The sequence below is a fragment of the Parasteatoda tepidariorum genome, chromosome 7, assembly GCF_982258835.1.
Source record: "Parasteatoda tepidariorum strain Cologne lab strain chromosome 7, Ptep-v5.0, whole genome shotgun sequence".
Lineage (NCBI taxonomy): Eukaryota > Metazoa > Arthropoda > Arachnida > Araneae > Theridiidae > Parasteatoda > Parasteatoda tepidariorum.
The window spans coordinates 78,312,860-78,334,823 of NC_141761.1; the positions used below are offsets into that span (position 1 = coordinate 78,312,860).

Genomic DNA, 21,964 nt, shown 5'->3' on the forward strand with positions numbered 1-21,964 from the left:
ATATGGTTTAAAATTAGGAAACATCCTCTCTTGCTTGCTATTTAACAGTGCATTGAAAAAGCAATTAGAGACGCCAATGTTAGGGGTACAATTATCCAAAAGTCTGTTCGAATGTCAGTTGACATTGATTTAATAAACTAAACTAAAGTCAGTCTCGACAGCCCATAGAGGGCCAAGGCCTACTGTGCCCATCTCAGTTTGCTTGACCTTGGACTCTGGGGTGCAGGAGCAGATGTTCCGGTTTAGGTGGTCAGCCGAACGCGGAACCCCCAGTGTTTAGTTCCCAAGCATGCTTGGTACTCATTTATCGACCCACTGAAGGGATGAAAGGCTGAGTCAACCTTGCCCGGCCCGAGGATCGAACCAGGGACCTGTGGCACGACAGCGCGAAGCGCTACCGCTCAGCCACCGGGCGTCATTGATTTAATAACACGTACCAAACAGGCTTTTACCTAGCATGAGGCTTCTGCTAAAACATTGGGTTTAACTATTAATCAGGATAAGACCAAATTTATGGCAGTCAACAATAGAATTTTTACGGTTTTAGCTCTCGTGATTAATGGTTATTCATTTGAAGGGGTCAGTCTGTTTAAATACCTAAAGATAATTATTACAGTTAATAATGATATCAAAACGAAAATTAATAACAGAATAACGATGACTAATAGATGCTATTTTGGATTGAGAAACCAACGAAAATCAAAGCATATTTCCATTAAAGCAAAAATTAATTTATATAATACTCAAATTAAACTTGTATAACTTTTGGGCGGCGAATTCTGGCCTAACTGAGGAAAATAAACTACTAATTTGTTAGAGAAAAATACTCAGAGCAATCTTTGGAGCTACTAAAGCAAACGATGTTTGGCAGATTCAGTACAATTATAAATTACCCAGAAAATTTAAGCAAACATAATTTCAGTTGCAATCCCAAACACCAGATGGATTACACTTAAAAACATGGGCATGAATAGAATTGAGAAGCCTAGCGTCTGATCGAGCCAGATAGAAACGACTCAGGAGTTTACTAAGCTGTCATGCCAATGGATACAGATAACTGCAACTGTACTGAACTAAAAAAAATGGACTTAACTTTTGATCTGATGAACGGATTTGCTCGTCTTAGTATGCAGTTTCAATGACACGAAGGGTTGACTTTATGATAATTAGTTTACGTTGGCGAAGTCAGCCATAAAAACTAACTTTTTTCTGAACAAACATTCTTTTTTCACAGAATTGGATACACTTTTGACTTTCAAAACGCAATTTGAAAAAAATGGGGAAGGGGTGCAGCCAAAATATAAAAAATACGATCACAATAGTTTTTTATGTATTTCTCCGGTTGTTTTTAAACTTTTTAAAGCAAATCAAAAACCTTTTTACTCACAATTATAAAACCTGTTTATCCAAAGATTCCACTTAAAAGACAATTTTGATAATTGTTTATTTTTCTTCAAAATTTATTTCATTAATATTTGAAAAAAAAATTTAATTGTGAGGCATTCAAATGTCTACGTCATTTTAGAATGGGTAATTTTGAATGACAATAAAATACAAAATTTGAATGAAATCAGACGAAGAAAAAATTTTAAAGCGTGACTTTTTGAAAATTTTTTCACTTACGAGCTATTCAAGTAATTTGGTTCATAATTTGTATTTTGTGGTTCAAAATTACATAATTTAAAATCTTTTGAACAGTACAATATTAAAATATTTTGATGAATAGGAAATTAAATAATAAAAGACAAATGTAAAATGTTTTTTTCGTATCTGTTTATCCCTCTCCTGACTGGAATGCTTAAGTATTAAACCAAGTTATTTATTTCTGTTTGTGGGTATTAAGTCTGTTAAGAATAATGCCTTTCGTACCTTTTATAAGCCAAAAAAGCAGCAATTGGAATAGTGGTTACCAAACCCAAAGTTGTCCAGTGTCTTGTCAAATAAGCTATCAAAGCTAGACAGCATGCTCCCAAAGTCCATAGTATCCAAGATACGCAAACCAAAAAAGATCGTTGATTGGATCCAACTTGTTCAACACCTGAGAAAGAAACAGAAATTTCATTATAAAAAAAAATGATATTGATTCATTACATAGTAATAATTGCATTAATTATAATGCATAATAACATTGTTTAGTAGTAAAATATAAATATAACAAATAAAGAAACACGGACCATATAAAATCGTAAAATAAGTTGGTGATAGAATATTAATTAAAGATTTATCTGGCACCGGTATGATAACGAATATTTCTTTCAAGTAAGTAATTTAAACGAAATAAATGATCCCAGGAATTTGAGTTCACTAAATGATTATCTATGAAGCTAAATGAATCACCTATTGCCGCATATTGTTGGGACCTTGGGCTTAAATAAAATTTTTTAAATACGAAAAATTTATTCCACTACTGACACATCAGCTCATTTTGAGTCTTGTTTCATTAATATGAATGATGATTCCTTAGTAATAAGTCCCGGATAGTTAGCAGCACCACTTATTCGTGAGGCCACTTTCACAATTTTGATGTAGATCTGAAGGAAAAGGAAATTTTCTTCAGATCCTTGTATTCATGTTAGCGACCGACCACAGGACTTCCTATTCCCCAGATCTTACGAGCTCGTGCATTGCATGCACTCGATCAACACCTCCTAGAAAGAACAGGCCTCAGCACGGGTTACCATAAATATCCCTTAGTAGTCCAAACGTAATGACATATTTTGTATTTTCAACCACTGCGCAGCTTTGTACCCCTAACGTACTGACATCTTTCTTATTTTTCGTCAACGGCGCAGTGAACTTCGTCACATCGGACTACTAAATTGATCCGTGCTGAGGCCTTTCTACTTCTAGGAGGTGTTGACTCGATGGGCCTTAGCAGAATCGAGGATCGAACCTCGGTTTCTCCCGGTGCTCGGTTCTCTAACCACTGGGCTACCACGGTTCGCACGCATGCATTCCATATGGAAATGTATCTTAACCTGATTTGACTCTTTTAGCCATTGCAGTCCTGGTTTGCTTCCCTATTATTTTACTGGCGATTTTTTCCATATGCTGTCTTGAGAGTCAGTGCCGTGTTTGAACCCAACGGAACATGTTTTTTCACGCTCATTTATGAAGCAAATAGAATTTCGTTTGATAAGTTTCAGACATTCAGTTTAACTGCATAACGTAGGTAATATTGCCATATCTATCATGCATAATCAACCTAGCGAAAATGTTAAGTGTTAATAAAATAGCAAAATTAAGGCAAAAAAGAAAAAAAAGGAGAAACGTAATAAATGGCCCTACATTCAGTCCTGTGTTAATAATTTAATTGTAATTTTGTCTAATTAGGTATTCATAATCAAATTATGGTTCACCAAAGAGATATGTGTCAAAATGAAATTTTCATATCATACAAAACGTAAGTAATGTCAAATATGCGTCAATCCTAATAATAGTGCTGTGGTAAAATAAATACCCTGTGGTTGTTTTACTTGTTTACTTCAGATTACTTCCATGATTTCGACGGTGGTCATTGATTCCTTATACTAAATGCTCTAAACTTTGTGCTTTTTCTATCGTATTGCTTCTTCTCCGATTGAATGTTTCAAAATCCTGTCTAAAATAATATATACGGTGGTTTCAGTTGCAAAAAAAACTTGCTCTTTTGAGCGGTTTTAGGAGCTCGATGCGATGGTTGATGATTACTACCATCATCTGTGGTATAAGTGAGTGCATGCGCCAATATTATCTTCAGATCATCGTTACGGATGAATCCTAAACCGTCTCCTACAGCTTTTTAGTGTAGCTCAAGCGCGACCTTAACTACCATAAAATATCAACCATAGTATATTTTATTGATAGCATAGGTAACAGATAAAACTGGAAGCAAACCCTCTTTCAAAGACAAGTGGCTGGTTATTTTTAAAAGAAAAAGAAAACAAAGTAAGTCATTTTAAAAGTAAAATGCTAGTCAAAGTAACATTTCCAGCACTTAATAATGCAGAAAAGAGATTACTTACTAATTATATATGGTAATTGGAAATTTGATGGAACGGTAGAGCCTGTGATTGTTCGAAGAATGGCAAATACTGCGAAAGTAGGTGAAAAGATTGATAGTACTCCAGAAACGAAAGCAACAGCAACATTTGCCATGAAAGCATTTTTTCTACCATTCCTGGAGGAGAAATAAAATACATGATTTATGAAATAAATATTATGATATGTTTTACATTGAGGTGAATACTAGTATTGATCAGAGAATAAAACAATTGGGAAAAATTGTTTTTTTTTTCGTTCTTAAAAAGAATAGTGCAACTGGAATTAGTTATTCCGTTTATTTAATTTTCATTTTATTTATTTTACGTTATTTTTAATTTTACGTTGTTATTATAGCATGTCATTACGGCAGAGTGGGTGAGTTACTTCTTGTTTCTCAATGGCGCCATCTATCGCTAAGAATTCGAGTTTTGCGACACACATACGTCTCAACCCGTTTATAGGGTAGACCAAATCATAAATCTACTCATTTGTCCGCAGATCGTAATTTTGGCCTGAAAAAGAGAATAATCAATCTCGAATTCAGCGCACCCAGAGGTATGATTTGTTATGAAAACGTAGAGGACTTTGTAACCCGACAGATCTAGCATGCACGATTTACTACATGGGAAGTTTTCGGCCGGCGGGATCGAATTCATGACATCTTGGACATGGGCCCAACGCCCTACCAACCAGGCTATTCCGGCCATTTTATTTTATTATTTTATTTTATGTTAATTTTATTAATTTTATTATTATTAGTTTTTATTTTATTTTATTTTATTTTATTTTTTTCAAAAATTTTCTCGTATTTTTCTCTATTTATTTTCATTTCTTATTTATTTCATTTTTTTTTCATTTCATTTATTTATCGATTTTTTGTTTTTTTTTTACAAAAGAGCAATTGACATTTTATTACTATTGTACCGACTTCTTGTAGAACCTTTGAAATAAGTTTCAAGTAAAATTTGGAGAAAAGATCACATCTTTTCCGTAAAGTGAAGTTCTAAAGTTATTTTCTGTTTTTCTCGCTCTCTATCTTAACTGTCAAGTTCATCTAATGTTAACAAAACGTTAAATTATGCAATGCAGCTTAGACGAAGACACCGAAAAAAAATTCACGTTTTTTAACACAACAGTGTCACGAAGACCTTGGATGAGGTCAACAAAATCTTCAAGGAACACAATAATTCTTAGTTCCGAAATAGAAATTTTCATTCCTGTTGGCAAGAGAGCAACTAAGTTTATTTTTCTTTCTTTTGGCCCATGTTCGTTATAATTATTTTGTTCACTAGGTAACAATCAAAACATTTTTGCGAACAATTAATGAATTACACTGTAAATTAAAACCGTTTACAAAATGTCTTTGCCTATTAGAATTCATGGGCACTCACCATAATTTGCAAAAAAATGCTAACGCACTTAAGTTAACGGGCATTAACATTTTTTCAGCGGCATTTTAAATTGATGGTCATGTTGTCGCATGAAAAAAAATCGCGATGATAGTCTCTCAAGTGATCGTGAATGATATCTATTCAACCAAAATCATACAAAGACAACGTTTTTAAATGGTATTTAGCAAATAACAGGACACTATTATAAAAAAATAGTAATCAACCATTTAAAAAGGAGCATTCAAAATTGATTTTATCTTACCAGCATGCGTGACTAGCCAATCAACTTCAGATTTTTTCTCCTTCTTTTTGATATAGTAATTACTACATGGAAGTCTTGTCTATTTAGTACCTTAGTATTTACTAACAGTAAGTATTTCTAGTTACTAGTACTTATTTTTAGTTACCTTAAAGGTTACTACTGGTACGTAGTTTTATTATTCCTTAATAGTTTTACTAGTTGGTATTTTTTGACATATTAATAGTTATGTTAGAACGTAGCTTTTATACCTCATAGTGATTTTGATATATCTTAGAAATCTTAATAGTTACATAAACCGAAATCCAAACAAAGGACTAACTACCCAAATCATTATTTTCTATTTTTTCAGCCTTGTAAATAAATATATTCTCAAATAAAACTATTAATACTGAAGGAGTTTTGTCTAGGCTTTTGGTTATAGAAAAACTCGTATTTTAATCTATAAATTTTAAGCTTAAAAAATGAGGAATGAATTTGATTTAGTGAAATGTTTGGTACGAGAGGGCTATTAAGCTGCGGTGCACTAAACTCAGGACAAATTTTGAAGAAAAAAATTAAAATTTTTGATCAGAGTAACAAAATAAAATGACACTGGAAACAATGTCTGATACAAAAACAGAACAGAGAAAACGAAGAAAAAAATATAAAAAATATAACTAAAACACAGCATCTGATTGTCGAGGAAGTTTTATTTACTTGATAATAACCCGGAAGTAAAAATAATGAGGTAATTTAATGTTCAAATAATAGATGCTATTTTTTTTTACAGAAGTCTTATATTATCTCTTTTTTTGCACTATAATGATATTTTTTAATTAAGAATCCAAAAAACAAACTTAAAATTAAATAAAACAATATTTAAGATATGCTTCCAAAATAATCAAACCATATTTTTCAAGATATGTTAAATAAAATAACTAACATGAAAATCTTTTTATATCTTTATGAATATTTGTGCTAGAAATTCAAAATGCCCCTATAGAGTATTAATATAATGATTCAACCTAACAACGATTTGACACGAAAAAATCGGTCAGGCGACAGGCGAAATTTGAACGAGAAATTGAATTGTTTATATAAAAACTAAAATTCAACTCTTAAACCTTTTTGAAATAGATTTTGAACTATGATTAGCGTACTCTTAGTAAAATAGGTTGAACTTTGAATCATTGTACCTTGAACTACAATGCTGTTCAAATTTGCTGCGATCTTAAATGAGATGTTAACATAATATGTACCATGTTTCTGTTTTAGTTGAGCTGGTATCCAACAATCAAGTTTCTGAAGAACGATATTATGGTTCAACTTAACATAGTACATATTTAAGGTAGTAACATCGAATTCGAATCATATTATGGTTCATAATTCTCCAAAACTGTGACAATATGGGACAAGTAAGTAAATTTTCAACTTCAAATCGAGAAACTGTCATCCATGCGAGTTCAAACTCATGCAATGTCTTGTTTATCCTTATTAAAATTGAATTAGTTTTACTAACAAATTATATATATTTTTTTCGAGCGGCTGACACTGAACTCTCGTTCTTTGTCTCGAAAGATGCCGGAAATGTTCCTCATTTAACGTTACCTGGTGGTCAGCCATAAACCTAAGTCATGGAGGCAAGCAACATTATCCCCGCCACATTACCATAAATAGTAATGTTCATACGGGTAAGCCACATTCACACATCACTCAACATAGGACACCTCGAATTTCTCCTTGTAATTTTAAATACCTTGTATTTTTCTTCATAAAACATTATTAAAAAATGGTCTACCACATTATCTTTTTAGCATTAAAATTTTATGCTAGTTTAAATTTTCAAAATTAAAAAATGGCGCATAAGGATGTTTGCAATGCAGATGATGAATTGGGCAGAATCAGATCTTGCATGCTATAAGTATAAATTTATAAATGCCATTTTAAGGCAATCTCTTATTTATAAATAATATACGTTGCATGTACCTAAATAAATTTTACATTACAGGTAAGTACACACAGTAGTAAATACAAGGTACATATATGTGTAGTAATCAGCTTTAAAAGACATTGTAACGAACCCCAAAATATAAAAGCGTTAATTTTTGTTATTTGAAATGTATTTTGTTCCAAAAGAAACAAACTGAATTCCAAGTAGTGTTTAAGTTCATGTTGACAATTAGTTAGAATTTCGAAGAAGGAACATTGTAACTCTCTGTATCCAAGAATACTGTATTTTAATACGAAGTGTCTGGAAAACATCGTTTCTGAATGAATGCCATCTCGAATGCATTTTAGCGAAGGCCAAATATTTTGGTTATATATTATTCGTTCAATTGCGACGAGTTCTTTCTTGGTGCATTTCAAAGTTTGTTCTATTTTTTGAATGTGAGTCGCGGTGGCTCAGGGGCTCAGGTTCAAACCTCATTGATTTCTGGTTGGTATGAATTCTGCTCCCAGATCACACCGACCGCAGTGTTGACGTAAAATATCCTCAGTGGTAGACGGATCATAGGTTAGATTCCTTTTGCCGACGAGCTTATCATCAAAGGTTTCCGTGGTTTTCCTCTCGACGTAACACAAATGCTGGTTAAGTTCCATCAAAATATCCTCTACGAAGTCTGGTTTGTCCCGATGTTAATCCGAAAGTTCTTTGTCTTCTGGGTTGGGCTAAGAATTACAAGGCTGCGAAGTTGAACATTGATAGTTATAAACTCAGAAGTGGGTCGACTGTTCAACACCAGATATAAAATAAAATGTTTCGAATGTAGGAGAATATATGGATCGATCGTATAACTCTGACAAGATTTTAAAATGTTGCATGACTTTGAGGATATCGTATTAGTATTGGTCTCATGGCAAGAGACCATCCAAGTTGAATCTTGGCAATTGTTGGTTGATTTGGGGCTACTTTCAGTCCGTACCAACTATAGAGCTCAAACGTAAATTACTTACAGTAATAGGCAGATTATTGCATTAGGCAGCTTATTTGTGCAAATGCCGTCAGGCTAACTGTGGGATTTTTTCTTTCGATAAAGCAACAATATTCAAATACCGCAATACTTGAACTATGGAGTTACTTTTTTTCAAATTAGGCTCAAAACTATGAAGACGCGGAAACGAAAATCAATTTCTCAAATCTATTTCCTAAATATAGAAATATTATAATAGAAAACATTAGATGACACTTCCGATGCTTCACTTTACAGTAAATGTGTCAGTTTCGTAGCACTAACATTTTGATGTAATTGACTGTTCTCTGTAGAAAAGAAGGAATCAGATGATGGACGAGCACTAATTTATTCACTTGTAAACAGGAACACAAAAACACATAGAAGAGATTGATAATAGCTTCACAAAACATAGATTGTAAATGAGTATAACAGGACAAACAAGAGAAACAGCTCTAGTGCAGCATAAGGAATTCTAAATGTCAAAACTTAAATACACAGACAATTATTTTTTGTTCACAATCTGCCTCTCTCAATAAGAATAGTACTGAAACAAAAGTACTGAGCACCGACCATGCTACAGAAGGATTTTCGACTGTCTCTTTACATACCCTTGGGAATGCAAGCAGCTCTTCCTGGAAACACCCCTATTATAAAATAATTGGTGCACTCACTGAATAAACATGAAGGAGCATATATTTTACAACTGTCGTTAAACCCAATTTTGGATTTAAGACTACTAGTGTTCAACTCCGTAGCCTTGTAATGTTGAACCCAATATAGAAGACAAGGGAATTCCTGGATGAATTATTGGGCGAAATTTGTCTTCTTGCATTACATTTCGATGGAACTAGCACGTGTTTGCGTTATGATGAGAGAAAAATCACGAAAACCTCCCATGGCTAGCCTGACGGCAAAGGGACTCTAATCCATGATCCGTCCACCACTAAGGATATTTTACATCAGCAACATGGTCCGTGTGAGCCGGGTGTAAAATTCGTATCGACAAACCATCGTTGGGATTCGAACTCGGTTCACCTCATTGGTCATTGATCGGAATATCGTGCAAAGCTTTCTTCTGGAAATATGTTGTTGTGCAATACGGTGCACCATATACAACTGCATTCTTACGGAGCTTCTGAAGAAGTTTAAATAAGAATTCCTAATTCTCTAATTTTAATAAGAACTCCTTATCTGTCTCCATATAATTTGCGAATCTTGTATTTTGTTCAAAAAAGCCCTACGGTCTCAAGAGAGAAATAAATTCATGGATTGCAAGGATAACTGGTTTTAACAACGACAAAAAGAGCATGGCGATTAGTGCTACAATGGAATATATACCGAAACTGTAGTGGATGCCTCGTTTTTAATGACAGTGTAACAAATTGTGGTTTATGAAGGTTTCAAAATTGTCTAGAATAATAGGATCATTTTTGCAAATTTTGAAGCCAAATCCATTCAAATAAAGAAATGACTGTTTTCACATAATTGTTATTGTTGTTCATTTACGTCGCACTACAGCTGCACAATGGGCTATGGGCGACGGTCTGGGAAACATCCCTGAGGATGATCTGAAGACATGCCATCACAATTTTGATCCTCTGCAGAGGGGATGGCACCCCCGCTTCGGTAACCCAACGACCTGCACGCGAAGTCGAGCACTTTACGGTAGAACAGTTTAACGAGGAGCAATACCGCGCACCCTCGGTCCCAACGCAGACTGATCCAAGTGGTTGCCCACTCGCACTCTGACCGCAGCCAGTGATGCTTGACTTCGGCGACCTGCTGGGAGCCGTGTTTTAACGATCAGTTCACTGCGGGACATTTTCACAAAGAATAAAAGCTATAAAATGTAAATTCGTTCACCGCAAAATTTATGAAATACATAAACATGACCTTAAAGCTTAACTTAGCATGTAATTAAATAAAATATTATTTAAAAAAATTGTAAAAAATTGTGATAAAATAAAATGTGTTATAGATCGTGTCTTGTCAAACAGTTCAATTAGTAAAATGCTAATCCTTAAAGTATATTTTTTTTTTTCACATTCAATTGGAAGAATTTCTGAACTTACCGATCAGCCAGCGCAGAGAAGATGAATGTTCCAAATACACTCCCGGCATTTGCTAAAGTTAAGACAAGACTTGGCAAATAGTTATCCTCACATACAAGATTCCACTGTAAGAGTACTTTAAGTTACCCATTGTTTAATTTATATGACATTCTCAACATATTATGAATTTAGAAAGAGATAATTTCACGAAATTCATTCCAGTCAGAAAACCATTTGAAACACAAAACGAAATCTTGTTAATGGCTTAAGAAATTATGATAATATCAACAGGATATCAAGGATTTTATTTTATTTTAAAACCGTCGTTAAATAGTCGACTCGAACTTTGATTTTACGGCAACCAATGTTCAACTCCGTAGCCTTTTAATTTTGAATTAAATCCAGAAGACAAGGAAACTCCTGGATCAAATATTGGGAGAAATTTATCTTCGAGGAGGACTTCTTGGTGAAAAAAATCCACATTTGCGTTAAATGGAGAAGAAAACAACGAAAGCCTCCTACAGTTAGACTGATGGCGAGGGGGGATATGAAAGACTTAGCATCTTTTGGTATGAAAGGGCACTCGTGGAAAAGTGTGGGTTCAATGCAGTATGTACTAAATGTAGACTCACTTTTGTGCCTAGACTAAAAAAGACAGTTATGTTTGTGAGATCTGTAAGTTATTTTTTTCTGTAACAAATAAATTTTCTACCATTTTATATTGTTTTATCTTTTTGGAAGTTCCAATCATATCGCAAATGTTAATCACGTTTGAAACAGTATTATAAATATAAGTTACATAATTTTTTTAAAAGTAAGTATGGATGTAAACTACTTAGAAAGACATGATTGGCTTTCGCTGATGATAGCGCATGATGATGGAACAGTTTAATAAAATTTTGTATTATTGATTTGAGCCGAGAAGACAGATAAATTATTTATTGTGACTTTCTTTTTGGAAGTTCCAATCATAGCGCAAATGTTAATCACGTTTGAAACAGTATTATAAATATAAGTTACATAATTTTTTTAAAAGTAAGTATGGATGTAAACTACTTAGAAAGACATGATTGGCTTTCGCTGATGATAGCGCATGATGATGGAACAGTTTAATAAAATTTTGTATTATTGATTTGAGCCGAGAAGACAGATAAATTATTTATTGTGACTTTCTTTTTGGAAGTTCCAATCATAGCGCAAATGTTAATCACGTTTGAAACAGTATTATAAATATAAGTTACATAATTTTTTTAAAAGTAAGTATGGATGTAAACTACTTAGAAAGACATGATTGGCTTTCGCTGATGATAGCGCATGATGATGGAACAGTTTAATAAAATTTTGTATTATTGATTTGAGCCGAGAAGACAGATAAATTATTTATTGTGACTTTCTTTTTGGAAGTTCCAATCATAGCGCAAATGTTAATCACGTTTGAAACAGTATTATAAATATAAGTTACATAATTTTTTTAAAAGTAAGTATGGATGTAAACTACTTAGAAAGACATGATTGGCTTTCGCTGATGATAGCGCATGATGATGGAACAGTTTAATAAAATTTTGTATTATTGATTTGAGCCGAGAAGACAGATAAATTATTTATTGTGACTTTCTTTTTGGAAGTTCCAATCATAGCGCAAATGTTAATCACGTTTGAAACAGTATTATAAATATAAGTTACATAATTTTTTTAAAAGTAAGTATGGATGTAAACTACTTAGAAAGACATGATTGGCTTTCGCTGATGATAGCGCATGATGATGGAACAGTTTAATAAAATTTTGTATTATTGATTTGAGCCGAGAAGACAGATAAATTATTTATTGTGACTTTCTTTTTGGAAGTTCCAATCATAGCGCAAATGTTAATCACGTTTGAAACAGTATTATAAATATAAGTTACATAATTTTTTTAAAAGTAAGTATGGATGTAAACTACTTAGAAAGACATGATTGGCTTTCGCTGATGATAGCGCATGATGATGGAACAGTTTAATAAAATTTTGTATTATTGATTTGAGCCGAGAAGACAGATAAATTATTTATTGTGACTTTCTTTTTGGAAGTTCCAATCATAGCGCAAATGTTAATCACGTTTGAAACAGTATTATAAATATAAGTTACATAATTTTTTTAAAAGTAAGTATGGATGTAAACTACTTAGAAAGACATGATTGGCTTTCGCTGATGATAGCGCATGATGATGGAACAGTTTAATAAAATTTTGTATTATTGATTTGAGCCGAGAAGACAGATAAATTATTTATTGTGACTTTCTTTTTGGAAGTTCCAATCATAGCGCAAATGTTAATCACGTTTGAAACAGTATTATAAATATAAGTTACATAATTTTTTTAAAAGTAAGTATGGATGTAAACTACTTAGAAAGACATGATTGGCTTTCGCTGATGATAGCGCATGATGATGGAACAGTTTAATAAAATTTTGTATTATTGATTTGAGCCGAGAAGACAGATAAATTATTTATTGTGACTTTCTTTTTGGAAGTTCCAATCATAGCGCAAATGTTAATCACGTTTGAAACAGTATTATAAATATAAGTTACATAATTTTTTTAAAAGTAAGTATGGATGTAAACTACTTAGAAAGACATGATTGGCTTTCGCTGATGATAGCGCATGATGATGGAACAGTTTAATAAAATTTTGTATTATTGATTTGAGCCGAGAAGACAGATAAATTATTTATTGTGACTTTCTTTTTGGAAGTTCCAATCATAGCGCAAATGTTAATCACGTTTGAAACAGTATTATAAATATAAGTTACATAATTTTTTTAAAAGTAAGTATGGATGTAAACTACTTAGAAAGACATGATTGGCTTTCGTTGATGATAGAGCATGATGATGGAACAGTTTAATAAAATTTTGTATTATTGATTTGAGCCGAGAAGACAGATTTTGCCAGCTAGATATGGGAAAAGACTGCTAGTTGGTAACACTGGGCTGGCTCCTTCGTTAGACAGCCTCCATTATTTTGTAGATAGTTGCAGCAGACTTTCTTTGCTAACTGCTTAGCATATTTTATGAAGTTCAAAAATCAACATCTTGACTATGAGATTATTTACATTGGCAGCATTTACGGACATATTAATTACCGAATACTAATCATCTTTAACGAGACATTTTAGTTGTTATAAATGAGCTGGTTACTCAACAATAGAAACATTATGATTTATTATAGAAAAGCATATAGTAAAATCATATCAGGAGTAATTAAATGTAAATTGGATAATAATCTAATTTATTCTTTTTAGATTGATGTGCACATACATCAAAAATCTCGAAGCATTTAAAAAATAAATAGCTAACTGCTTATTCATAGAAACTCCTTGGTTCAAAGAAGGTGAACGGTTTCCATCGTTGAAACGAGGACACTTATTTTACTATTTTTCAAATATTTACTTAGCATCTTATAATAATAGCATAATTGCCTAAGTATGTGTAGTACGGAAGATTATAGTTACATTTACAAATAAAAAACTATAATATTGCCAAATTTAAAGCCATAATCAATAGCCGAAAATGAATGACTGAACGAGCCCTCCGATTGCGCACTCGGTGAAAGTGACGCACAAACCGCTGGTGGAGAACTGAGGATCGTGAGTTCGATCCTGGCGGTTGATTAAACAACCGGTATGTATACGCATCAAAGTGCACGTTTAATTTGTTGTGGGTGAATGTTTTCTCGTTGGTCATGGTTTGGAAGTTTGGAAAAGGGTATCAGCTCAGCCACTGTCTACATCGTCTGACCGGGGTCAAAACTACATGGCATTCCTAAATAGCTGTTAAATGATAATGTTTGGCCATGGTTGAGTGCTGTGTGAGTGGCCCTACGACAGCAATTTTTCCATTCTTCCATTAGTCAGTTTTCTGTTATGCATTCTATTAAAAGTTTTATTAAGAAATTGATTATCTAAAGTAACAGATAAGTTAATTTGACATATATATGGTGTTATATTAAATGCACTATTTGAAGAAAAAAAACAAACTCATGTGTGAACATAACATGTTTAGAGATTTGTACGTTATTGGATTAAATAATTTTGAGTTTGTTATTTCTTTGTTAGCTAGCGTAAGCAAACAGTGAAATATTTTTAAATAATTTAATTTTATGAAAAAATTAAGTATCTTTTGATTTAGTAATTTTTTTAACTTTTGAAAGAACAACTAGATTAACGTTGTAAAATCATTAAAATTAAGCAATTATTTTTCACTTCTTAAATCGAATTAATTGTAAAAAGTAAAATTGTTTCTGATTGTATTTCAACTAGCGCTGCATTTATTTGCCCTTTTAATTATTTAATGCATTCTAATTTTAATGACACAAAATAAACAAAATAAATGTAAAATTCAAATGTATATGAAGTTTATTTTGTAATACGTTTGTAAAATATTAAGCAAATATTGGAAATATAAATTTTTTTGCAAAGAAAAGAAGAGAATTTATCATAAATAAAGAAAATTTATCATATGGAGCATATGAATAAACGAACTATAATGTGCATATTTCAGTTACTTGGGGAGAAACACATAGATTTAATACAAAAAGATTTATACTTGTTTTGTTATTATTTTTTAATTCATAAATAGCTTTAAAACACAATGAATGTATCAGTTTATTGGGTTACAAAACTTGCTGTACTTAGGCGCAAATGCTGTTTACTGCAAATAAAAATAGACATATCACTGTATCAAGTTTTTTCTTAGTTTCAATAAGAATACAATATTGTTTTAATCTTCCTTAAAATTATATTTCAATTTTATTTTAAAAAAATCTTAACTCACACACTTTATAATACATTTACACAATATCGTTTAATCAATAGTAAGCAGGTTTTGCATCTAAATTACATAGATATATAAGAGTTTAAAAAAAAATTTAAAAATTATTTTTAATAATACTTTTGTTAAAATTTATTTAAATGTAAGAATTTCTTGAAAGTCAAATACATGGTGTTTTGTAATCATCACTCTTAATATACATTTTTAGAATCTTTGTTAAAAATAAAGTCAAAAAGTTTACACATTTGCGGCCACAAATTACTTAGCTAGAAAAAAATAAAAATTTTATCGAAAACTGAGGAAGTTAAAATTAAACGCAACAAAAACTGTTTGTTTAACAGAAGTTGAAAGACGATAATAGATTCTACTGGCAAATCAAACAGGTTTTGACGTTTTTACACGGGCGTTTCTTAGAAATGATACGTCAGATTTCAATAATGTTTTTACTTTTTTCTCGCTAAAATATTAATTTGCTTCTCTTAATCTGAGTACTTCATTTTTTACAAGAACTTTTAAAATGTTAATTAAAGGAAGTAATCATGGAACATCCTACTAATAATTAAAAAATATAGCAAAATCTTACTTTTGACACTATAGTTTCTTCATACCAATCTTTTTGATACATCCAACCGTTGTCACATTTTTTCACCGGTCTCCTTGTTATAAATTTTCCATCGTTTTTAATCTCAGGCAGCTTTCCCGTTGTCATGTATTCTAATGCAAAAGCAGTGAAATTATAATCGTATCTTGTACATTTTGAAAAAGTTCCACCTGGTTGCATCGGAATTGAAATTCTCTTTATATCTAATTCGGAAATATTCAAAGACTGCAGTTCAGAAACAAGACACCAATGGTCGGGAGTTGCCACCATAAAAATAACATTCAGTACATAAAAAGCCGAAGCAAAAGTCGTTGGAATCATAAAATTGATCAACAATGACTTTTGATATTTTCCAAAATCACCAACCTCTTTTAAAATTCCTTCGAAATCCATGTTTAAATAATTATTAAAAGATAACTAAGTATTAATAGTTAGGATTAAACTAAATTAAAATTTCGAGGAATGACGACAAGAGGGATATTGCATAAAAGAGATTAATTGATTTGAAAAAATTGTAGAAAAAGGAGAAATTGTATTCCGAATTTTGGAGAAGTTGGTAAACATTAGAAATAAGAAGATAGAATACAGTTGAAATAAGTTTTTCACTAGCTTAAAACTATATTTTTTGTCATCGTTAAAACGGTGCATCTTTTTTATTATAACCAAGTTGAACTGCGCGCCGCTCAACGGAGAATCTTTTTTGACGTCATTGATAGAATTGTTTTCTTTCTTTCTTTTTCTTTTCTACTTCTTAACTTCTTTTTTCAAGAGTTCGAGAAGATGCGAGTCGATGGCTTTGGTGCAGACCTTGGAAGACCTTTGAACACATGAGTTTAGGAACTAAAAACATCGAGTATTTTGATATTTTTTTTCAAAAAAAAAAAAAAAAAAAAAGAGAACAAAAATTTAGTGTTAAGAAGATGTTTTCATTTATTTGCAACCTTTAGAAAAAATAGGTATACTTTCATTCAAAAATAAAGAGGGTTTTAAAAACTGCTGACTTTTTGAGATCAAAAATTTTAATTATAAACTGGGCTCTTCAGTATTGAAATAGTTGTTTCGAGTTAACTGCGATTATGAAATCCTAAATGATCACTCTTTTAGCGGTAACTCGACTTCATAAATCAAATTCATTAGCTATTGTGAATTTATTAACGAAACTACTAACTAATTCGAATTCCTAACTACTTCCCATTTAAAAATTTTTAAATTAAAAATGAATTTTTTCCCATCCTTTTATCAATATGGTTTTAAAATAAATCAGATAAAATCTAAGAAAATTGTGTACTTGCATTTCAAGAAGAAGATCACGGATACACACACATATGACCTATGACGTCAGTGCCAACTGATCGCTTATAAGCAAAACAGCGTGTTCAAGTTGAACTAAGTTTCTCTACATAATTTAGAATGGTAATTAACGTGAAGTTAGTTAAATACAGCGTCGTATTGCGCGTCGAATTTGTTGAAATATAATTCTTTCTCGCTTACGTCTTTTACTTTACTTAGATTTATTGTTTGTTTATGTATTTTATTGTTACCGTGATAAATTTTTGTTTGGTGTAATTGGCAACTTCGGTGCATAATTAATTTGTTTATGTTCAATATGGAATCCTACCTGTCTTTGTGTTGAGTAAGAAATATATGGTGAAGGAATTGAAATCTTTGAGAAAAAATCTCTGTGTAAGATTATAGAATGGGTCGCTTAAGAGAATTGATACTTGACTGGCTTGGCTTACTTGAAATAGAATGGAAAGAACAGTTGCTAACGTAAACAAATACCACATTTCAACAACCAATCAGGATCGAGACACCGACATTACGACAATTGTAGGTATCCTATTGAGTTTGTAGAACTTGAACGGCGCCTGATCTAGTTCTGAATAAGTTTAAGCAGATGAATATATAAGCTGATAATAATCTAAGCATATGCCTCTAAACTGAATGTGAATAAAAATTAACAGGATTATGGTTTTTATTGAAAGGAAAAGTGAAAAAAAAATGCCATAAGCGTTGATAATTGTTATCAGGAAAACAAACTTCTTTATTAATGAAGTTAGCTATTTAGAATTGAGAAATTCGATGGAAAATATTAATGCAATTTTTTATTAAAGGGTCTATTTTTCATAATTTATTCAATGTGTTGTTATTAGGATAATTATGTATATTTTTAAATTAGTAATAGATAATTGATTAGATATAACTATATTTACTGGTTTGAAAAATCACAGCTGATTAAAATGTGTCCTAAGTATCGGTATCCCTATGATCATTACATAGAACCCTAGGCTTCTTACATTTTTTTGGGAACTGTTGATTTATGGAACCCAAAAATGAAAAGAAGAAAATTTTTTAGAATTAATTAAAAATTATTTTGACAATTTAAAAGTAGGACTTCTAATTTTTCGTTAAATATCCTTTATGAATTGGGAACATAATTTTTTTTAAAAGTTTGTCATAAAATAATACGTAGACTTAAATAAAAAGAATTCAAAATAATTTAAAGATCAATAATAATTAAGTAAAATAATGCATTCTCGGTACAGCCAGTTGTGGGCAAGAGGATCATGGAGGTTAAGGCTCCAGGATTACGTGACCAATTGCATGATTGTGAAAATGTTGCCACAAGCCACCTGTACTTCCCCTTCGTCTTTACTGTAACACAAACGTCAAATGATGATTAGAGCTTTTTTAAAAAACTAAAAAGAAACTAAGCACAAACTTTAATAACTATGCAAAAATTATTTAAATCGAATGCCATGTTAGAATAGCGTCTCTAAAAGAGCGAATAAACTTAAATAACATTTAGTAGCTTGATTTTGTAATTTTCTCTAAGCAACATTTTTTTGATGCTATTTGATGACTTTTTCGAAGTCAACAAAAAAATATACCGTCATGTGGGGCTACTTTGTGCAGCGGGAGCTACTTTGTGCAAATTCGAATTTGGCACTTTTCAAGTGCTGCTGTTCAGTATTATGCTTTTTTCACGTTAAAAATGTGTGGAATTTGAAGATAGAAGTCTCTTCTATTACTACAAACATTTTTACGAATTTTAAAACAATCTTAGAGTGTGTTTTGTTTATCCAATGTCATCAAATTTCCGAGAACGTCAGGCGTCGAAAAGTGTGCGTGGAAACTTTAGCTGTGAAATGCAAAGACGTTGATAAAACAATTGTCGTAAGTGCAAATTTTTTTATTTATATATTATTAAACAATTATATCATGTTAGCGCTAAAAATGTTTGAAAATTAATACCAAATAAACGGAAAATGAAAAAATTCCATTGTGGGGCTACTTTGTACAAAGTTTCATTCGTTTTTTTCTTCGACAGAAAAATGGTCAGACGCTATAAAAAAAATACCTGGAACGAGAAACTACCGTGATTACACTTCAGAAAAGCTGCAACAATGTTTGCAAGCAGTTGCTGGTGGTATGTCGATTGAAGAAGCTTCTCGGAAGTACAAAATCCACAGAAATACTATCTCTAATAAAATTCACAAGAAGCACGTGAAACGTGCTGGTAAACTATTATTTTTCTACTACAAAGATTTTTCAATGAATTAATCAAACGATTTAACACATAAAAATATATTTTATAGGACATCAGGTGATTTTGACAGAAACTGAAGAGCAAATTCTGTCATGTTCATTCTAGCATGTTATGTTCAAATTTATCAATATTATAAATATGTAATAATTATTGTTTTTGAAATTTCATCTATTTCAATGTTCAAAAATGCATATGGTTTCCTTTTGCTTAAACTCAAATGTTTTGAAATAAACATTCTTTTTAAGAAAAAATTCTTTATAAAAAATGGTTTTTTAACGCTGAAAATTATTTTCAAACTAATATCTTTACATATCTTGATGTTTTTGTTATTAGAAATGTCAACAATTAACTTTTTTAACAATTTTATACCAATATTTTACTAAAAACATGATTATTAAACTGAATTCCTATCGCTGCACAAAGTAGCCTCACTTGGGGGTTACTTTGTGCAAGGTATATTTTGACTTATTATTTGAAAATATTACATACAAATAATGCCAGTATTGATCAAATTCATTCGTCTGAGTCCAGTTATGAATATAATATCGATAAATTTTACTAAAGTTTGAATTAACATAGTTTTTTTACATGTCAAAGTTCAAAAACTGCGAAATCCTGCACAAAGTAGACCCACATGACGATAGTTTTAAGCAAGTGAAAAACTTTTTCAAAATATTTGCAAAATTTGTTCTCCACTGCCTAAATTTTAAAAATCTGATTCTTGCCTGTAAATTCACAAATAATAATATTAATTTGTTGGAATTTACCATTCGGACCCTTCTTACCATGAACATTTCGCACGTTAAAATCAGACGATGAGTTCAAAAGTTATGTACAAAAACTGCTTTTTCTGTATATTTTGAATTAAAAAAAGTAAATGAATGATGAATTGAATTGCTATTGAATGTTGGTTAAAATATTATTATAATCTGATGTTGTAGAAGAATGCTGACGTGTTTAGGTTAAATTTTTCAAAAATTATTTTAATGTTTTTTGAATTATTTACATAATTGTTTTCGAAAAATTAATAAAAATTCAATTAATAAGTAATTTCTATTTCAAAATTAATTAGTAGAATGTGTTGACTAAATCAACACTTACCTAATGAAATTCATCTTATCCTTTTTGTATACAATTTATAACTTTATAAATATTAAGTTTATAAACATACATCATTAAATTTTTCTGTTTTTTAAAAGAATTATAATTGAAATTATACAAAACATTTAATTATTTTTTAATCAACATTTTAATTAAAATTCCTTATCAACAGCAGCTCTGTTAACATCTGATAAGTATAAGGTTGTTGAATACTTCAAGGTTGCATTGTATACATTCCAGCATTCCAAAATGATCGAATATTCTTAAGCTGTTTATGACATATATGATTCTGAAGTTCTTTTACGGTAAAGAAAATGTACTTGAACTAATTAAAAACAATATAGTTTTTGAAAATTCTTTTTAGATTCATAATGTAATGCAGCTTAAAGTATTCAGTTTTATTAATTCATATGTGATTTTTAAAGTATAAATCTTAGATGAATAATGAATTTGACTTTTATGATGTTTGTGTAGAATATAGAAAAATTAATATTGTATGAATATTAAAAATTAGGTTATTAAAGATAATTATTATTATTATTTTGTTAAATAGGTCAAACTGCACGTGAAAGCATAAGGGAAAAGGTTGATTTCTTAAATAAATCAAGAAATACTTCAGTAGGTATCCTTCCGGGGGAAAAACGTTCTACGACTGTTCTTTAATAAGAAATGTCACACGTGTGTGTAGAGCCTGTTTGACTTTTGAATCAGCAAATGCCACGATTTACCTACGGTGGCGTCAAGTGCAAGTATCCAATTGTTGTGAGTTCGTAACAGTTATTCTCATGACTGCTAGTGTTCTTCTCTAGTCAGCGCCCTCTATGTTGATTATGAGAGTGAAATAAAACGTAAAATATGAAGAAAAGTCCCAGATTTTAGAAAATGCAAAATATTTTTGAATGGAAAAAGTTTGTTTTCAAATTTTAAAAGCTTTTTTACCACTGCATTGTTTTGACTCAATGCGAAAATGATTTTCGTCTAAGTACCGATTTTTTTTTATTCAAATCTTTAAAGATTTATAAAATTGTTAAAGTATTTATTTGATTGAAACTGGACAATTAATTCTCTTTAGTAATATGTTATGCGTAAATTAAAAAAGTTTTGCTCAAGTTGAAAATACTTTAAGCAATTTTTTTCCCTCTTTGGTAGGAAAAAGGGTTAAAAAAAGCACCCTTAATATCCTATAGCTTATTTTTCTTATATTTATTATTCACGATATTTTTCAATAATATTTTTAAAAAATTAAT

General features: G+C 31.1%; 1 protein-coding gene across 1 annotated transcript in view; it reads right to left on the minus strand.

Annotated features, from left to right (window-relative positions):
* Positions 1–16,744, minus strand: part of LOC107443027 (carcinine transporter) — a 32,383-nt gene extending 15,639 nt beyond the window's left edge. The window contains exons 1-4 of the mRNA XM_043048008.3: positions 16,049–16,744; positions 10,682–10,785; positions 4,005–4,159; positions 1,870–2,038 (exon numbers count right to left, since the gene is read on the minus strand). Coding sequence (XP_042903942.2) covers positions 1,870–2,038; positions 4,005–4,159; positions 10,682–10,785; positions 16,049–16,459 — 839 coding nt within the window. The 5' untranslated portion in view covers positions 16,460–16,744. The remainder of the gene's footprint in view (positions 1–1,869; positions 2,039–4,004; positions 4,160–10,681; positions 10,786–16,048) is intronic.
* Positions 16,745–21,964: the final 5,220 nt, after the last annotated feature.